The 19,901-nt window shown below is 50.6% G+C and overlaps 1 protein-coding gene across 1 annotated transcript in view; it reads right to left on the bottom strand.

The window, feature by feature from the left end:
* Positions 1-19,901, bottom strand: part of hydin (HYDIN axonemal central pair apparatus protein) — a 1,604,351-nt gene that overhangs the window by 789,181 nt on the left and 795,269 nt on the right. Inside the window, exons 27-28 of the mRNA XM_072518656.1 lie at positions 14,802-14,918; positions 5,024-5,233 (exon numbers count right to left, since the gene is read on the bottom strand). Coding sequence (XP_072374757.1) covers positions 5,024-5,233; positions 14,802-14,918 — 327 coding nt within the window. The remainder of the gene's footprint in view (positions 1-5,023; positions 5,234-14,801; positions 14,919-19,901) is intronic.

Below are 19,901 nucleotides of genomic sequence, written 5' to 3'. Positions count from 1 at the left end.
GATGCGCGCCATCGACGAGTCCCTCCCCTTTCAGGTCGAGAGCGACGCCTCCGACGTAGCTCTAGCGGCCACCCTTAACCAAGCGGGCAGACCCGTGGCCTTTTTCTCCCGGACCCTCCACGCCTCAGAAATCCGCCACTCTTCAGTAGAAAAGGAAGCCCAAGCCATAGTGGAAGCTGTGCGACATTGGAGGCATTACCTGGCCGGCAGGAGATTCACTCTCCTCACTGACCAACGCTCGGGAGCCTTCATGTTCGATAATGCACAGCGGGGCAAAATCAAAAACGACAAGATCTTAAGGTGGAGGATCGAGCTCTCCACCTTCAACTATGAGATTTTGTATCGTCCCGGAAAGCTGAACGAGCCGTCCGATGCCCTATCCCGCGGCACATGTGCCAACGCACAAATTAACCGCCTCCAAACCCTCCACGAGGACCTCTGCCACCCAGGGGTCACTCGGTTTTACCACTTCATCAAGTCCCGCAATCTCCCATACTCTTTAGAGGAGGTCCGTACAGTCACAAGGGACTGCCACATCTGCGCGGAATGCAAGCCGCATTTTTTCAGGCCGGATGAATCGCACCTGATTAAGGCTTCCAACGCCTCAGTCTCGATTTCAAAGGGCCCCTCCCCTCCACCGACCGCAACGCATATTTTCTTAATGTGGTGGACGAATACTCCCGCTTCCCTTTTGCCATTCCCTGTTCCGACATGACCGCGGCCACAGTCATTAAAGCCCTGAACAGCATCTTCACACTGTTCGGTTACCCCGCATACGTCCACAGCGACAGGGGTCCTCTTTCATGAGTGACGAGCTGCGCCAGTTCCTGCTCAGCAAGGGCATAGCCTCAAGCAGGACGACCAGCTACAACCCCCGGGGGAACGGGCAAGTAGAGAGGGAGAACGGCACGGTCTGGAAGGCCGTCCTACTGGCCCTACGGTCCAGGGACCTCCCAGTTTCACGGTGGCAGGAGGTCCTCCCGGACGCTCTCCACTCCATCCGGTCGTTATTATGTACGAGCACTAATCAAACGCCTCATGAGCGTCTCCTTGTTTTCCCTAGGAGGTCCTCCTCTGGAACGTCGCTGCCGACCTGGATGGCGGCCCCAGGAACCATCCTGCTCCGAAAGCATGTGCGGGCACATAAGGCGGACCCGTTGGTCGAAAGGGTTCACCTCCTCCACGCGAACCCCCAGTACGCCTACGTGGAGTACCCCGACGGCCGACAGGACACGGTCTCCCTGCGGGATCTGGCGCCCGCCGGCAACACGCACACCCCCCCGACACCATCAACCCAACCCCCCCCTTCGTGCCACCGCCGCACCCCGCGACCGCCCCCTTCCCAGGAGGATCGGTTCCCCTCCCCTCAGCACCGACCAAGAATAAAGCCCAAGCTGAAACCGTAAGGCTCCTGGAGGCGACAACACCGGTACAAGCACCACCACCACCGGGGCCGAGGCGGTCGACACGGACGACCAGACCACCCGACCGACTCGTGGCGTCGATCTAAAACTAAATATGGACTTTTCACAAGAACATTTTGCTTTTCTTCCTATACCCTCTGTAAATAGTTGCAACAGGACAAAATTGTACAATACTGTATTGCCATGTGAATGTTTTTTTTCCTCCCAGGACCAGCCCTGTAAACCCTTACCACCATACGAAGCATCACCCCGCCGGGTTCATTTTTGACAAGGGGTGAATGTGGTAGTATGTATTGGGGGTCATGTGGGACTGGAAGCCCTAATGTCATTGGCTGACAGATCCCGGGTCCTGGTTGGCCGTTGACCTCTAGCTCCGCCCTGAAGGCGGAGTATAAGAAGCCGGAGTCTTCCCCCGCAGGCCAGTTTACTATCGAGCTGCGGGGGAACAGACACGCTTAATAAAGCCTCATCGACTTCACTCTATTCGTCTCACGGAGTCTTTGTGCGCTACAATCAGGAAGCTGATTTACCAGTTGCAACTGGAGTGTGAGTCACCAGCCCTCTATAATAGTAGTCAGGTTTTACGATCGCATAGAGTGGAGGAGATGTCAAGGCTGGGGTGCAGTGAGAAATGAGGGCTAACTTGGGAATTTGCTGCAGGTGGGATATCTCTGGTATATTTTTCTCAAGCTATAATTTATACCAACAGTCAGACTCCGATTTAGAACTTTAAAAAAGATAGTTAAAAAACCTAGTTTAACAAAAACTTCCTGGCAGTGGCAGACCATGCCCTGAATTTTCGCAATGGAGAGAGCCTTACTGTCATTGCAAAGATGGTGGAGTAGACTGAAACCAGAAATTTCCAAACAACGCATCTGTCGTTTTCGCAGAGGTGGAATGGGGCCGTGATGGGATTTGCACATGCATGTTTCATGGAGGCAGCTGTCCATAAAACAGCACCTGCCTCCAGTTACATCTGATTTTCATTATCCAAGAAGGTGAAACACGATTGATGCAAATTAGACCTGGTAGGAACAGGTCTAAACTTTGTGGAGCCCTTTGAGAGAGATAGAGTAACTCTTTGGATATTCTCCTGGACACCTTTGGGGATATGGTCAGGTGTCTTTTGTGGTTGTTAAAAGTAAACATGAATGTTTGTAAAAAAAAATGCAGAAACTCTTTGGAACTATCTAGAACTGTCAAAAGCAACTGTCAAAAGTATCAAAACGAACTGTCAAAAGTAACAGTCCAACTGTCATTTGAAGTTCCTTCCCTTTAAATCTTTGAAAATATAGCATGGAGTATTAAAAAATGATTGCTTGCTATTTCACTGTGTTGATGTAGGCCTGAAGGTTATAATTACTGGAATAATGCTGCATGACTGTTTTCACAACCTTCTATTATCACAGTGAGATGCCTGACATTTTACCGTTTGATTGACAATTACAAATATTTAGACTCTTTGTAGTGGGACTATTAATTCCAAGCTTTGTTTTTATAAACAAATAAGCATTTTAATTATTATATAGGGATTATGTAGTTGAAGGTATGTAAATGCAATGAATGGGTTTTTCTGAAAGAGCGTTTGATTTGAAATGAAGGTCAGAATTCTCCAGCCATTGGGATTCTCTTTTCCCACTGCTGCAGCACATCCCGCCCACTGTTTCCCGGCACGGTGGGGTGGCTTCAATGGATCCCACATGGTCCTTCATATCCTTCATGCCAGTCTATGCCCCACTACCCATCCATGGCCCTTGTAGCCACGATGCTAACTTATGCCAACCCACCCCCCCTCCCATCCAGTACCCTTTTCTCTTTGCCAACTCACCCAGCAATCATCGTGAGTAAAACCTCAGGTCCAAGCTGAATCCCGCCCGAAGCCTGCAATAGACACTTCGAACCTAATGTCATTTAATCTTAACCAATCCTTGTTGACACCCACCACCCCAGAATGAAAATCCAAACATTCGGGGCACCATCTCCCTAGTCGGCTTTGTGGAGTTGTGAATTTTACTGACTCTGTTCTCCTGACTTGGGAGTGAAATCTCAGTTCTGAATGTTTCTCTGATCCAAGCTGCCAAGTGGCACCTGGTGATGGTCTGATGGTGACTCTCCCTCTTGTCATGTGGGAGAAAGTGGTTCCCTGCCTCCCCCCCCCCCCCCCCATCCCCCCACCCCCCCTCCCCCCCATCCCCAGCATCTCTCCAAGTTGTCATGGGTTTGGGAATGCTCAGAGACTGGTGGTGCACATACACATCCCATCACCGCGACAATCTTTTTGCCTCAAGCCGCCAAATGTTCCTTAAACATTTGGAGAGATATATACATATTTTCATGAGTCCATCAAAGTTAGATATTTTTAAAAATAAATTTAGAGTACACAATTATTTATTTTTTCCAATTAAGGGGCAATTTAACATGACCAATCCATGGGGGTGAAACCCACGCAGACATGGGGAGACATCAAATTCAGATATAACATTGCAAAGTGATATCACATGAACAATTCTTCACGATAATAGTGGCACTGTAGTAGTCAAAAATTATTTATGCATATGATCACAGTCAATGTTAAACATTAACATAAGTCTCGTGCAAGAATATTTTATTCAAAATTAGGCCTAAATTTACAGTGATAAAAGATAACTCTATAAAAATGTATTACCCAAGTAAAAGCCAAATCGTTAGCTGTTCAGAGCCAGGCCTCCCCATTGTCGGGAGATTATTATGTGTTCTCACCAGATAGCATCTCCATTGGAATAAATATAGGCCCCAGCTGCAAACCGGCCTTGCAGTTGGCCCAGCACAGAAATGCTCTTCATACTTTGCATTCAGATTGGTGCAAAGCTATAACCCCTCTATCCTACGAACTAAGGTGCTCTCAGGGTGCAATGTTAGCAGGTGGCATAAACCCAAACTGGGGTGAGGCATCCATTCAGGCAAGAAAAAGGACACCAAATATCTTCTGACAATACTATTACAGTGAAAAATGGGAAGTACTTGAATAAAGACAACTGCTCTGTCATCTTGCTTTATCGTGTGCCAAAGCTCCTGATTGTTGGATTCAGGAAGTGTCCAAAGCCACAAGGAGTGTTTGAGGCAATGAGTATTCAAGGCAGAGCTTGGTGCATCTTATAAAGGAAAATTGGATCAATAGAATCAGAGAATGGTTACAGCATAGAATGACGCTATTTAGCCTATCACGTCGGTGCTGGCTCCCTGCGAAAGCAACTCACCTCGTGCATCTCCCCCACCTTTTCCCCCTAGCCTGACAACTTTGTCCTCTTCAGATAATGATCCAATTCTTTTTTGGAAGTCAGGAGTCACTCTGCCTCTACCACACTCTCAAGCAGTGCATACCACACCCTAACTGCTCGCTGCTTTCCTCATGACCATTGATTCGTTTTCCAATCACCTTAAATAAGTGTTGTCTGGTTCTCAATCTTTCAGCCAAAGGAAATAGTTTCTCCCTCCAGACAACCCCCGCCCCACTCCCCATCATTTTGAACACATTTATCTAATCGCCTCTCATCTTCTCTTCACTAAGGAGAACAGTCCCAACTTCTCCAAAGTGACAACAAAATATTTGTTGTACGAACCTGGCGACCATAGTTGATCTCATTTCTATCAAATGCATATTTGATTAATGATGCTTCTCCTTTCAATGCAATTTCATATGTTGGTCCACCTTCCACCTCACATATTGCTTTCACCTGACCGATGATGTTCGGGTGACCATAAAACGTAAAAGTCACCTGTTGTCTTTCATTTGGATTTAGAACACCGAACAGTGGAAGGATGTCGAACACCTGTCAGACAGAGGGAGATATAGTTTCAAGGGAAAACGAAATTGCATTTATATTACTATCTTTCACATCCTCCAAAATGCTCCACAGTCAATTTAATACATTTAAGAATCATCACAGTTAATGGTCTGAACTGCAACTTTCAGGTAAGGGGATTAACAAGAACAGAAATGATTTATAACTAAATAGCATCTTTAATGCAAGCATAGGTCCTGAGACTACTTCACAGGAGCATCCAAAAACAAAATCTGACACTGAGCCACGTCAGCAAATATTAGGTCAGAAGACCAACAGCTTGGTCAAAGAACTAGGTTTTGAGGAGAGTCTTAAAGTGACGAATGTGATATAAAATAATTGTTTTAGAGATATTAGTTACTGTAATGTAGAGATAGGCCAGTCTCATTCTGGTGAGTTCACAGACAAAGGATTTCAGAACGCATGGCAAAGCAAGGGGGAGGAGTGCCCAGCAAAGGAGGAGAAAATGATGCTGGGTCATAGGGAGCCAGAGGAAGGGATTGGAAGTGAGCCAATTAGGATGTATGGCCAGGTCAGGAGGGTATAGGATGACCTATGGGAATCGTGTATGTGAAACTTGATGCCATTTGAATGTATCAGTAGAGATTCCTTTGTCCTACAGACTCACTCGATTCCGGAGGTACAGAAAGCAGGATGTGTTTTGTACCGCTGTGAACTGAATCAGGCTTGCAAGTCAAATAAAATAACTAATGCTATACCTGCAAATCCATCTCGACTTTTATTGAGGCCAGACTGACGGGTAAAGAAAATTGCGTTTGTCAAAAGCAGGATAGAGAGATGGAGAGATGAGTTGGAGAGATGTAAGGGGGGAATTCCAGAGCTCAGGAATTAAGCAGCAGAACACTATTCCAACAATACTGAATAGACAGCAGCCCATTTAACATGAAGCTGTCTGGATGGCACAATACATGGCATTTGCAGTCAGAAGCCACAAATGTGTTAAAATTGGTATAGTTGATGATCACATGATCTGTTAATAGTGTTACAGATGCCAGACACGATCCCAATAGTGCATTTTTGCACTTTTAAGACTGCGGAAAGACCGATTCACTCCAGGAATGAATACATGAGAAATAAGGCTTGGTTATTTTTACAACTAAAAACTTTATTGAAACAAAAGACAAAACAATATTTAAGCTTCGAACATAACAAGAACAGCTCACATGTATCTCTTAACCCTAACACAAAATTTCACATTACACAGCACATTAAATGAACATACAGCTCTCAATTTACACAGAAAGGCAAACATGATACTTGCATTACAGCACATATTCCAGCTGGTAGTGAAGCTCATTCACACCCTGTCCGAAAGCCTGTCTCTGTGGCAGTTTTTCATGACCTCTTCTGATCGTTTAATCTTTCAACTCTTCCTCCAAATGTGCCAAGTGTTCTTGTTCAGAAGTTCCCAGAATCAATACATCGTACAAATAGACAACTACTTTGAGCAGGTCCTGTAACAAGCTTTCCATAGTATATTGAAATATGACACACGCCGAAGATACACCGAACAGCAGCCTTTTATTGGTCTCAGCCTTTGTGGGTGTTGACTGTTCCGATTTCCCTAGATGCCTCATCTAACCCTCTCTGCTGATAAGTATGACTCATGTCAAGTATCGTATAAGTCAACCCTCCAGCTAACTTGGCATGTGGATCTTCGGTTTTCGGTATAGGATACCGATCCAGTTTTGCTGCTTGATTGATGGTTAGTTTATAACCTCTGCATATCCTGACAGTCCGGCCAGCTTCACAGCAGGGACAATGGGGGCATCCCACTCAGAAAACTATATGGGCTAAGTTATTCTGAAGTCCTCCAGCCACTTGAGATCAACTTCTACTTTTTTCAATAAAGCATAGGGCACAGGACAACTTCTGTCGAACTTGAGTGCTGCCTCAGGATCAACCTAGATTTTTGCCTTGATACCCTATATCTTGCCCAGTTCGTTCTGAAATACTTCTTGGTATTTCCTTAATATTCTGAGAAAATTGCCTTCATCATTGCTGAAAATCCCCAACAAATTTAATCAGGCCTGATGGAACCAATCTCAGCCCATGAGACTTGGCCCATGACCACGATGATGTTCATGGAATCGTAGAATCATAGAATCGCTACAGTGCAGAAGGAAGGCATCCAGCCCATCGAGTCTGCACCGACTCTCTGAAAGAGCACCTTAACTAGGCTCCCACTCTATCCCTGCAACCTCTTAACCCACTCAACCCGCAAATGCCTGGACACTAAGGGTCAATTTAGCATGGCCAATCCACCTAACTTGCACATCATTGGACTGTAGGAGTGAGGCAAGATAAATTGGACAAAGACGATAGTTGAATCCAACTGAGGCTTTATTGCTATCAGGTGTGTGGCCTCCCACAGCAGCTGGCGAAATGGCTGCTCGCTGGAGGACATGTACATTTACACCCCGCCTCCTGGGCGGAGCCAGCAGGCAGGGACTACCGGCGAACCTGTAGTACAGATCCTACCGTACATCACCTAATACAGGTGTAACAGTGGTTTACCACAGTCACCCCCTGTTAAAAATTGAGTCCGGCGGGGTTGGTGGATAACTATACACAACAATGAGTTAATATTTACAAGATTTGAGCAAACAAATGTCCTTTGATGTCCGGTGGACCGGTCAGCGGTTTAGCCGGTCCGGAGCCTTGATATTCCTCTGGGAGCGACGCAGTGGTGTCGGCGATGTTGGTGCTGATCTGGTCGATGGTGACTCTGGGAGCATGCCAAAATCCTCTTCATCGTCGCGCGTGAGCAGGGGGGACGGGACGGATGGTCCTGGGGGGGGGGGGGGGGGGGGGGGGGGTGCTGTTGGGAGTGACGGGGGAGGGGAGGGTGGCGCCGGGGGCGGAGGGGGCTGTGGGGGTGGAAACCGCTGGTGCCAGGTCCCTGAGGGGGACAGTATCCTTGCGGCCATCGGGGAACGCCATGTAGGCGTACTGGAGGTTGGCGTGGAGCAAGTGTACCCTCTCCACCAACGGGTCCGCCTTGTGGAGTCTGACGTGCTTATGGAGAAGCACAGTTCCCGGAGCTGTGAGCCAAGTCGGGAGCGACACCCCGGATGTGGACTTCCTGTGGAACGCAAAAAGACGTTCATGGGGTGTATTGTTAGTGGCACTGCACAGAAATGAGCGAACAGAATGGAGTGCATTAGGGAGGGCCTCCTGCCAGCGAGAGGCCGGGAGGTTCCTGGACCATAGGGCCAGCTGGACGGCCCTCCATACCGTCCCATTCTCCCCTTCTACCTGTCCGTTTCCCCGGGGGTTATAGCTTGTCGTTCTGCTGGAGGCGATACCCCTGCTGAGTAGGAACTGACGCAGATCATCATTCATGAATGAGGATCCCCTGTCACTGTGGATGTAGGCGGGGAAACCAAACAGAGCAAAGATTGTCTTGAGGGCTTTAGTGACGGTGGCAGACTCATGTCGGGGCATGGGATGGCAAAGGGGAATCTGGAGTATTCGTCAACCACACTGAGAAAATATGTGCGACGGTCGGTGGAGGGGAGGGGGCCTTTGAAGTCCACGCTGAGGCGTTCAAAGGGGCGGGAGGCCTTCACCAGGAGGTCCGGCCGGTAGAAGTGCGGCTTGCACTCCGCACAGACCTGGCAGTCCCTTGGTGATTGTCCTTACTTCCTCGACGGAGTTGGGCAGATTTTGTGCCTTAATGAAGCGGTGCAACCGTGTGACTCCTGGGTGACAAAGGCTGTCGTGCAGGGCCCGGAGTCTGTCTACCTGTGCGCTGGCACATGTACCTCGTGACAGGCCATCTGGGGACTCGTTGAGTTTGCCGCGGCGAATACATAATCTCGTAATTGTAGGTGGAGAGCTCGATCCTCCCCCTCAAGATTTTGTCGTTCTTGATCTTGCCCCGCTGTGTGTTGTTGAACATGAAGGCTACCGACCGTTGGTCAGTGAGGAGAGTGAATCTCCTGCCGGCCAGGTAATGCCTCCAATGCCGCACAGCTTCAACGATAGTTTGGGCCTCCTTTTCGACGGATGAGTGCCGAATTTCTGAGGCATGAAGGGTGCGGGAAAAGAATGCCACGAGGGTGGCAGCAAGGGCGACGTCTGATGGGTCGCTTTCTACTTGGAAGGGCAGTGTCTCATCTACAGCGTGCATTGTGGCCTTGGCAATATCAGCTATGATCCGGACGAAGGACTGTTGGGCCTCGGCTGTCAGGGGAAACTGGGTGGACTGTATGAGTGGGCGGGCCTTGTCTGCATAGTTTGGGACCCACTGAGCGTAGTACGAAAAGAACCCCAGGCAGCGTTTGAGGGCCTTGGAGCAGTGGGGGAGGGGGTGCTCCATGAGGGGGCGCATGCGGTCGGGATCGGGCCCCAGAACTCCGTTCTGGACCACATAGCCGAGGATGGCTAAGCGGTTCGTGCTGAATACGCACTTCTCTTTGTAAGTGAGGTTTAGGAGAGTAGCGGTGTGGAGAAATTTAGCAAGGTTGGTGTCGTGGTCCTGCTGATCATGGCCGCAGATGGTGACGTTGTCTAGGTACGGAAAGGTGGCCCGCAAACCGTACCAGTCGACCATTCGGTCCATCTCCCTTTGGAAGACCGAGTACCCGTTTGTGACGCCGAAGAGAACACTAAGGAAGTGGTATAGGCGGCCGTCTGCCTCGAAGGCGGTGTGTGGACTGTCCGATTTACGGATGGGAGCTGGTGGTAGGCGGATTTCAGGTCTACCGTTGAGAAAACCCGGTACTGCGCAATCTGGTTAACCATGTCAGATATGTGTGGGAGGGGGTACGCGTCGAGCTGCGTGTACCGGTTGATGGTCTGGCTGTAGTCCACTACCATTCGGTGTGTCTCCCCAGTTTTAACTACAACCACTTGAGCTCTCCAGGGGCTGTTGCTGGCCTCGATGATGCCTTCCCGAAGCAGCCGCTGGACTTCGGACCTGATGAAGGTCTTGTCCTGGGTGCTGTACCATCTGCTCCTGGTAGCGACGGGTTTGCAATCTGGAGTTATATTGGCAAAGAGGGAAGGTGGGTCGACCTTTAGGGTCGCGAGGCCGCACACAGTAAGGGGTGGCAAGGGCCCGCCGAATTTCAGAGTTATGCTCTGGAGTTTGCACTGGAAGTCCAGGCCGAGGATTAGTGCAGCACAGAGGTTAGGGAGGACGCAGAGGCGGAAGCCGCTGAATTCTACGCCCTGGTCCGTGAGCGTGACCATGCAGTACCCCCAGATCGCTACGCATTGGGATCCAGAGGCCAGGGAGATTTTTTGGTTGGCGGGGTGTATCGCGAGGGAGCAGCGCCTTACCGTATCCGGGTGTATGAAGCTTTCGATGCTCGCGGAGTCCAGCAGGCAGGAGGTTACGTGTCCGTCGACTTTCACGCTGGTGGATGCGTTGGTCAAGTTATGCGGACGACACTGGTCGATTGACATGGAGGCGAGTCTTGGTTGGTCGTCGGATAATGGGACTGCTGGTGAGCCCGGGTCCTGGAGCGCTCGTGGGGCCCATGTGCTGAGGAGTAGACAAGATGGCAGCGCCCGAAGATCTTGAGGGTTACAAAATGGCGGCACCCCATGGAACGCACGTTGCGGGAGTGGAACAAGATGGCGGCGCTCATGGAACGCACGTGTTGCGCAGAGGGGAAGGTGGCGGCACCCACTGGCCGCACGTGGTTTGAGAGGGGGGGGGATGGCGGCGCCCATTGTCCGTGACCGAGGGGGGTGGGGGCAATAGCGGCTACTGAGCCGGCCTGGCACACCGCGACGAAGTGGCCTTTCTTCCCGCAGGCTTTACAAAGGGCAGCGCGGATCGGGCAGCGTTGGTGGGGGTGCTTCTGTTGGCCGCAAAAATAGCATTGGGGGCCACCAGGGTTCGCTGGCTGGCGTGCAGCACAGGCGTATTGGGTGGACAGCGCCCCCGCTGGGGCGGCTGTCTGTGGGGTCCACGAAGCGTAGGTGGAGTGGGCCGCGCGGATGGGGGTGTAGGACTGGACGTTGCGCAAGGCGACCGTCATGGAGAGCGCTAGCATTTTAGTCTCTGCGAGGTCGCGCACAAGGAGGAAACCGGAGCACTCGGGGGAAACCCATGCAGGCACGGGGAGAAAGAGCAAACTCCACATGGACAGTTATGCAAGGCCAGAATTGAACCTGGGTTTCTGGCGCTGTGAGGTAGCACTACTAACCACTATGCCACCCCTGTTGGTATGTTACTGGTGCCGCTGTGGTCCTGTTTATCTTCAATGCTTCTCCAGTGGCCAGTCTGGCCTTTGTGCTTTTTAATTTAAGTAGTTGCAAATCCAGAGGTGTCTACTCTCCTATGATGGTCGCAGAGGCTCCTATATTTATCTCCATTCTTAATGGCCTAATGTTCACCATTAACACAACTACAATTGGGGCTGACTTGCTCACTTTAATATTGTTCACTCTATAGCTTTCAGATTCTCCTTCAGAGTTGTTTTCTAAGCTTTGCACCAGAGTCGTAGTTTTTTTTGCTGGCCCTTGGTAGTCTTTGTTTGGCTCTGCATTTATCTTAATATGCCTCCGACTGTTACAGGCAAAACACTTTGTATATTTGAACTTACATCTCTCCTGAGGGTGCTCTACCCCCACACAAGTAGCTTCCTTCTTGGACTGCAGACCGGACTTTCCGTATCTCTGTCTTGCTCGCTGCTCTTCAACTCACGGCTTTAAAAGTCCCCATACCTGGTGCCACAACTCCCCTTGATTTCCCACCAAAGTTGGTTGGCCTAGCCGAGGTGTATGCTTTGCAATTCTAATGTACCCTTTTCAGTGCTTTCTGCAGCTGATCAATCACTAACGATCTTGTCAGGGTAAATTCCGGGCATGGTTCAACGACCCCGTTGCGCCTAGCATGGATCCGGCACGAGTGAATGGCGTGAGAACCCCAACTCGGGCTCTCAGCCATGTGCCGGGCCAATCACGAGTCCCCCAATTCACTCTGCATGGTGCAATCTGGATCTGATGGCTCATTTAAATACCGGGACGTCAGATTCACCGGGCACCTGGGACTCAATGGTCGAGCCTGCGAGACCTCATCAGGGCACCGTTAGTACAGGCCACACAAATGTGAACCAGCCGGAATGGCATGTCAGGGGTCACGCAGGCTATTGGAGACTTCCTGCTGGTCGGGCACAGGGCAGGGTAGTACCCTGACACTTCCCCTGGCACCTGGGTACTTTGGCATTGCCAGCCTGGCATCTTGGAAGTGCCAACATGGTGACAGGGTTCCAGGCTGGCACTGCCAGCGTCAGGCCAATTGGAGGTGGGGGGTGGATGGGGGATATCCCAGGGGCTTTGACAAAGTCGGGGGGCTGAGGGGGGGTTGATAAAGCGGGGGAACAGAAATGGGGGGGGGGGGGGGGGCGGAGATTCTGGCTGTCGATCAAAATGATGCCCTGATCTGTGAACAGCCGTTCCTGTTGGCAAGATCGGCTCGCCAGCAGGAAATTCCTCCTAAGTTCGCCCTCAGTGGTGATAAACTCCCTGAGGCTAAAGAAAGCAGCAAAGATCCATTGAATAGCAGGGTGTTTCTTGGCGGCTGTGCTAAACGCGCCTAAAAGCGGACTTTACCATTTGTCCGTTGAATCGCCCCTCTGTCTCTGTTAATAGTCTTTTCTGTAAGGTGAGGTTATTCACATCACAAACCAACCTCTCTCTTAATATCTCATTTAACCATGCCAAGAAATTTGCTAACGGCTCCCCTGGGTTTCTCACTGTAGAATTAAATTTATATCGCTGCATTAGCACTGATGGCTTTGGGTGATCGTGCTCTTTGACCAGTTTGCCTCAAGAGTCGTCCAACTGCTCCTCTTGACGGCTGTTGCTCAGCACCTCCTCCTCACCTCGTTGAAAGCTGTGCAAATTCCCACCCTGATGTTAGGTTGGCGACCTCACTTTTGCCTCAGGCTGCCTGCCAGATCCAATCCCAGAACCCTGGCTATGCTTTGCACCTTCACTCAATGTATGTTCAGAAACTTCACACCAATTCAGGTGATCCATGTCTGAACTTAGTCTTCACCACCACTCAACGTCTGGCAATCTGATTTCCAGCTCTAAAGGGGAGTCCACCAATCAGAGCCTGATGTTGTTCTGTATTGCCTGCTGATTGGCTCAAGAAATTTGAATGAGCCTATCAGCAAATTTAGAGCCACCAAGGCTCTTATTGGTGTTCCCATGGTATTCCCACCACATCAGTCAGCTCTCTGTAAGCACTGCCCCCCTCCCCCCCCTTCTCCCCCCACGCACCTGCCCCATTGGCCGGGGCCCTGCGCTGCAATGCTTTGACTTTCAGTAAAAGTCCGCCTCTGATTCATAGAATCATAGAATTTACAGTGCAGAGAAGGCCATTCGGCCCTTCAAGTCTGCATCGGCCCTTGGAAAGAGCATCCTACCAAGCCCACACCTCCACCCTCCCCGTAACCCAGTAACCCCACCCAACCTTTTTGAGCACGAAGGACATTTTAGCATGGCCAATCCACCTAACCTGCACATCTTTGGTCTGTGGGAGGAAACTGGAGCACCCGGAGGAAACCCACGCAGACACAGGGAGAATGTGCAGACTCCGCACAGACAGTGACCCAAGCCGGGAATCGAATCTGGAACCCTGGAGCTGTGAAGCAACTGTGCTAACCACTATGTTACCTGTGGTGATATGCATCACTGTAAATACACAAGGGGTTAATGTAGATACACTAGGACTGAATAAACACTAGAGGGAGCACCAGAGACATCATGACACACAGGCAATCAACCAATAGGTCAGTAAAATAGGACACGACCAATGGGCAGTCAAGACACCCAGAGGTGACACTACCACGAGGGTTTAACCCATATAAAAGAACAGGGCACACATGCTCTTTCTCTTTCCACAGGCGACACAGGGACAGATCAGAAGCACCACACCCACCGCATGGCTTAGAGCAGACTGGTTATTTAGATTGAGTTACTAGAGCAAGAATAGCAGGAGAGTCGAACTCAAGTCGAAGAATTGTTAACTGTTCAATAAATGTGTTAAACCTATCTCCAAGTCGGAACCTTCCTTTGTCACGGCATACATCAAGGAAGCAGCTTATGCTACATGAAGAAGCATAACACAACACTACCGTGCTGCCCAGTTTATTTTGGGAATAATAGGAATTCTGGCCAGTTTATCTGCCATGAGCAAAAACAAAACTCAAATTTCAATGAATTGCAAATGTCTGAAATAGATTCTAAAACTAGATGTAATAAATATAAGTTAATATAAAATTAATTTATGAGATTTATGAGATATTGGCATTGGCTTTGCTGGCTAGACCGGCATTTGTTGCCCATCCCTAATCGCCCATAAGGTGGTAACATGTTGTCTTCTTGAACCGCAGAACTCCATGTGGTGTAGGAAAATCTATTTGATAGGGTTAAATGAAGTAGATTGAGAGGAAGCTCATCTGGCGCATAAACACTGGCATAGAGCAGATTGGCGGAATGACCTCTTCTGAGTTGCGAATTTATATAATTCCATGTAATGGGTGGTTTAAGTTTGGCTCTTTCTTACCTGTTCCACCCCCAATGTTGCATTGTCCTGCTCTAGATTGCAGCTCCAGGGAATACACTTGCTGTCTTCAGTCTTGACTGGAAGCAATTTCTCTGCATCCGTCAGATTCCAACTTGCCTGGAAAACAGAGAAATATTACTCAGAATGCATTTCAGGTACTTTTTAGAATGTCTTCCTTGTGTAATTACAGAGAAACAAAGGGATACTCCAGTGCGTTAACTGCAGGGATCGGCTGGAAGAACTTAGAATTGCACACACACACATCTCAAATGCTTCCCCACTGCTTTGCTTCCATTGTTAGGGAAGTCTGGGGATTTGCAGCCTGGACAAAAATAGGAATTGAGCGTCAAAATGGCACATTCCAATCAATACTGACATCTGTTTACATTTCACAGCTGCTACAATTTTAATTTAAATTGGTGCAAGTTTTTTAGAAAATGTAATTACATTTGGATTTATTTATATTCAACAGCCTGACCATCAAAAACAATCGGTGACTGGAGCTGACAATATCTAGGTCTTGCTACATTGTAATATTTTACATACTTCAGTCATTGCTTCATCTTTTGTCTTCAGTTTTATCCTACTGGAACTTTCCAAATCGTCAGTATTCCAAAGTAATTGCTCCAGACTGGAGGGGCGGGATTCTCCACTCCCACGCCGAAGTGGCCGCGTCGTCATGAACGCCGTCGAGGTTCACAACGGCACGAAACTGCCCCGGTCCCGACCGATTCAGGCCCTGACAATGGGCCAGGATCGGGGCCGCGTCATCTACACGCGCCAGGCCTTGTCGCCCGCGTAAAGGCGGCTCCGCATAGATGACGCGGCCGGCGCCGCATAACAGGCGTCATCCGCGCACTAGGTCCGCCCCGCAAGAAGATGGCGGACGGATCTTGCGGGGCCGCGGAAGGAAGGAGGTCCTCCTTCAGAGAGGACGGCCCGACGGTCGGTGGGCACTGATCGCGGGCCACTCCACATTTAAGGTACCCCCCCGGTGCAGGATCCCCCCTCGCCCCCCCCGCAAGCCGCCCCCCCGCAAGCCGCCCCCCCCCCCAGCGTTCAAGCACCGCTCACGACGGCAGTGACCAGGTGTGGATGGTGCCGGGGGGAATCCGCCGTTTTAGCCTGGCCGCTCGGCCCATCCGGGCCTGAGAATAGCGGGGGTGCCGGAGAATCGCCATTTTGGGTGTCTCCGGCGATTCTCCGGCCTGCAGCCCGTGAAACCCAACCGGGCCGTTCCCGCCGCTTGGGAGAATCGCGGGAGGGCGTCGGACCGGCGTCCCGGGAAATTTTGGCTGCCCAGGCGATTCTCCCAACCGGCGCGGGAGTGGAGAATCGCGCCCCTTATTCTCCCAGCATTTAAGCGATGGGGCGAAATTCTCCGGAAACGGCGCGATGTCCGCCGACTGGCGTCCAAAACGGCGCAAATCAGACGGGCATCGTGCCGCCCCAAAGGTGCGGAATGCTCCGCATCTTTGGGGGCCGAGCCCCAACCTTGAGGGGCTAGGTCGGCGCCGGACGAATTTCTGCCCCGCCAGCTGGCGGAAAAGGCCTTTGGTGCCCCGCCAGCTGGCGCGGAAATGACATCTCCGGGCGGCGCATGCGCGGGAGCGTCAGCGGCCGCTGACAGCTTCCCATGCATGCGCAGTGGAAGGAGTCTCTTCTGCCTCCGCCATGGTGGAGACCGTGGCAGAGGCGGAAGGGAAAGAGTGCCCCCACGGCACAGGCCCGCCCGCCGATCGGTGGGCCCCGATCGCGGGCCAGGCCACTGTTGGGGCACCCCCCGAGGCCAGATCGCGCCGTGCCCCCCCCGGGACCCCGGAGCCCGTCCGTGCCGCCTTGTCCCGCCGGTAAGGTAGGTGGTTTAATTTACGCCGGCGGGACAGGCATTTTAGTGGCGGGACTTCGGCCCATCCGGGCCGGCGAATCGCGCGGGGGAGGCCCGCCAACTGGCGCGGCGCGATTCCCGCCCCCGCCGAATCTCCGGTGCCGGAGACTTCGGCAACCGGCGGGGGCGGGATTCACGCCAGCCCCCGGCGATTCTCCGACCCGGCGGGGGGTCGGAGAATCTCGCCCCTCATGTTCCCCAGGTAATGACCACCCCATTACCCCACCATATTCTATTTTTCTGGAAATCCATTGGTCTCCCATCTCCACCATAAGGAGACACCTGAGTAAACTCTGCCGCCTCATCCCCAGGGAATCCCACTGAAAAGCCAACAGGATGTGGGTTTGGCTTGCTCTATGCAAATATCAACTATGTTCCATGCTCAAAGGAAGTCAAAAGGATAGCTGGATAATTTACGTTTACAACAAAACAACATTCACTAAATCACCAATGATCGTTTAGGTGATGCAACAGCAGTGAAACAGCCAGCAAAGGGAAGCCCCGCAGTGAGTGTGCAAGACACAATCTTATACCAAAGCTGAACACATGTTTAATGTGCTTAGAATGCTAAGTTCCAGCATGCTCTCAATTTGCTGTACTGCCAACTGGTTAATCATTTATTTTGTATTCTACTATCAATGATGTGGAAATGCTGGTGTTGGATTGGGGTGAGCACAGTAAGAAGTCTTACAACACAAGGTTAACCGGAGATCAGAGGCTAATGCCCTTGACTGCTGACTTCGGGTAAGCGTTCTCCAAGGCGGCATTCAGGGCGCACAACAACGCAGAATCGCTAAGCAGAAACGTATAGCCAAGTTCTGCACACATGAGTACGGCCTCAACTGGGACCTTGGATTCATGTCGCATTACATTCACTCCCCACCATCTGACCTGGGCTTGCAAAATCCTACCAACTGTCCAGGCTTGAGACAATTCATACCTCTTTAACCTGTGATTATCCCTCTCTCCAGTTGCTCTGTTGGACCTGTAAAGACTTAATTACCTGCAAAGACTCACATTCAAAGTATCGTCTTGCATCTGTGACTTTGTCTATATAATATCTATGTTTCTGAAACCTACCTCTTCATTCACCTGAGGAAGGAGCAGTGCTCCGAAAGCTAGTAATTCGAAACAAACCCGTTGGACTTTAACCTGGTTTTGTAAGACTTCTTACTACAATCAATGACAACTCTATCTCAGAAAGAGTCTGGATTTATAGGTTACTGCTGCATTCGGCCGCTCCCACCATCCTCCATCTGATGTGACAGAATGGCCCCAATACTGTAAGGCGATGCGTAGCACGTGATGAATAAGGGTTTGTTGGGATCGTAATGGGTCAGTAACCCAGGAGATGATAACTGCCTCTCCACCTGCAGAAAAGCTGTTTCCTGCGGCTTCCCCCACGCCCATACTTGATTTTTCTTCAAAAGCAAATGTAAGGGGGCCAACATGATCGCATGTTTGGGATGAACTTACCGTAATCATAAACAAGTCCTAAAAATAAACAAAGTTCTAAGCTGTCCATCGGAGTGGGGGGCTGCTGAATGGCATGCACCTTGTCCGCAACGGGGTGTAAGCCTTCGCGGTCCACCCAGTAACAGGTAGATCTTGCATTGAAGACACATTTCGCCCGCTGCAAGCAGACACCAGACTCAGCTAAACGTTTCAGTACTTCCTAAAGGTTCTCTCTTGTTCGGTCGCTCCCGTGACCAACCTGTCATGTAAATAAACCGCCACCCATGGCAACCTTCTCAGGATATTCTTCATTACTCGTTGAAATATAGCACAGGCAGAGGACACCCAAAAGGCAGCCAGGTGTACTTGTACAGTCCCCTGTGTGTATTTATTGTAACATATTTCCAGGAGGACGTGTCCAACTGAAGTTGTAAATACGCGTGGTTCATGTCGAGCTTAGTGAACGAACGCCCGCCTGCCAGCTTTGCGTAAAGATCGTCAATGCAGGGCATGAGATAGTGATCAAACCTTGAAGCCGTATTCACAGTGAGCTTATAGCCCCCGCATAAGCGGACTGTCAAGTCTGGTTTTCAAGCCAGTGCTTCCCAATCCACAAAACAAAAGGACCTGATAGTACCCAATTCTCCAAGTTCAGTTTCTACTTTTTCCAACAACGCATAGGGGGCTGGGCGTGCCCGGAAATACTGAGGTTGGGCTCCCGAGTCAACATGAATGTGAGCTATGGCTCCTTTATTCTTCCCCAATTGGCGTTTAAATACTTTGGGGTACTTGCCCAACATGGACCCTATCTGAAGGATACGCTGCCAATCTCGCTGTAAACAGCTCAACCATTCATGGCCCAACAAACTGGGACCTTGTCCCCTGACCACATTAAGCGGGACGTTCTCCCCCATGTTACGGTCCCTTATAAAGTCATTGGATTCCTCCGGCATCTCAAGTTAACTCCCGGCTATCATGAGTCATGCAGAGGTCTGGCCGGGTACAGCACCCTGAACCAAATCTGTCATCTGTACAACACTGCCTTGGCCTTGTTGAAGACCGCATGCCTCTTCGTCAGCTCTAGTGTCCTGGTAGATCCGGATTTCATTGCCCTCCCATTCACAGGCTCGTTTCGCCATGGGCCACTTCAAGATCATGTGCAGCCACACAATCACCGCCCGCAATGGCTCCCCTGCTCTCGACTTTTGCCTCAAGGACCTATGGGCCCAGTCCACCTCTGCATCCTTGTCCAACACCTTCTCCTCCACCAACCTGGCCAACATTCTTGAAACATAATTCATGGCACTCGTTCCCTCCGTGCCCTCTGGCAGATCCACAATCCACAAGTTCTGTCATCTGGACCTGTTCTCCTGCTCCTGCATCTTCGACTGCAGCAACTTGCATAGATCTCCCAGGATCCCCATCTCAGCCTCTAAAACACAATCCGGTCACTCTGGAGAGACACCACCTTTTCCACCACCCGGATCGTCACCCCTGTGCTTCAAGGCACTTTTCCAGCTGATCCAGAGGCCCACGAACAGGTGCCATTGCCCCCTCAATCGCCTTCGACCAGTTACCCTATATCTCCTTCCTTTGCTGCCGAAATTCCTCCTTGATGAAGATCATCAGTTGTTCCATCTGAGGCTTTCCCACGGACGACGAACCTTCGCCCTCCACCATTTTCACAATTGCTGCTGCGCGACGAGTCTCCTCCAACTCCTTAGCCAGGCCTCACACTGTCTTCTGCCGGGCTGGAT

Source organism: Scyliorhinus torazame, chromosome 10 (assembly GCF_047496885.1).
Source record: "Scyliorhinus torazame isolate Kashiwa2021f chromosome 10, sScyTor2.1, whole genome shotgun sequence".
NCBI lineage: Eukaryota > Metazoa > Chordata > Chondrichthyes > Carcharhiniformes > Scyliorhinidae > Scyliorhinus > Scyliorhinus torazame.
The sequence above is the reverse complement of the archived record's forward strand: the minus strand, read 5'-3'. Positions and strand labels throughout refer to the sequence as shown.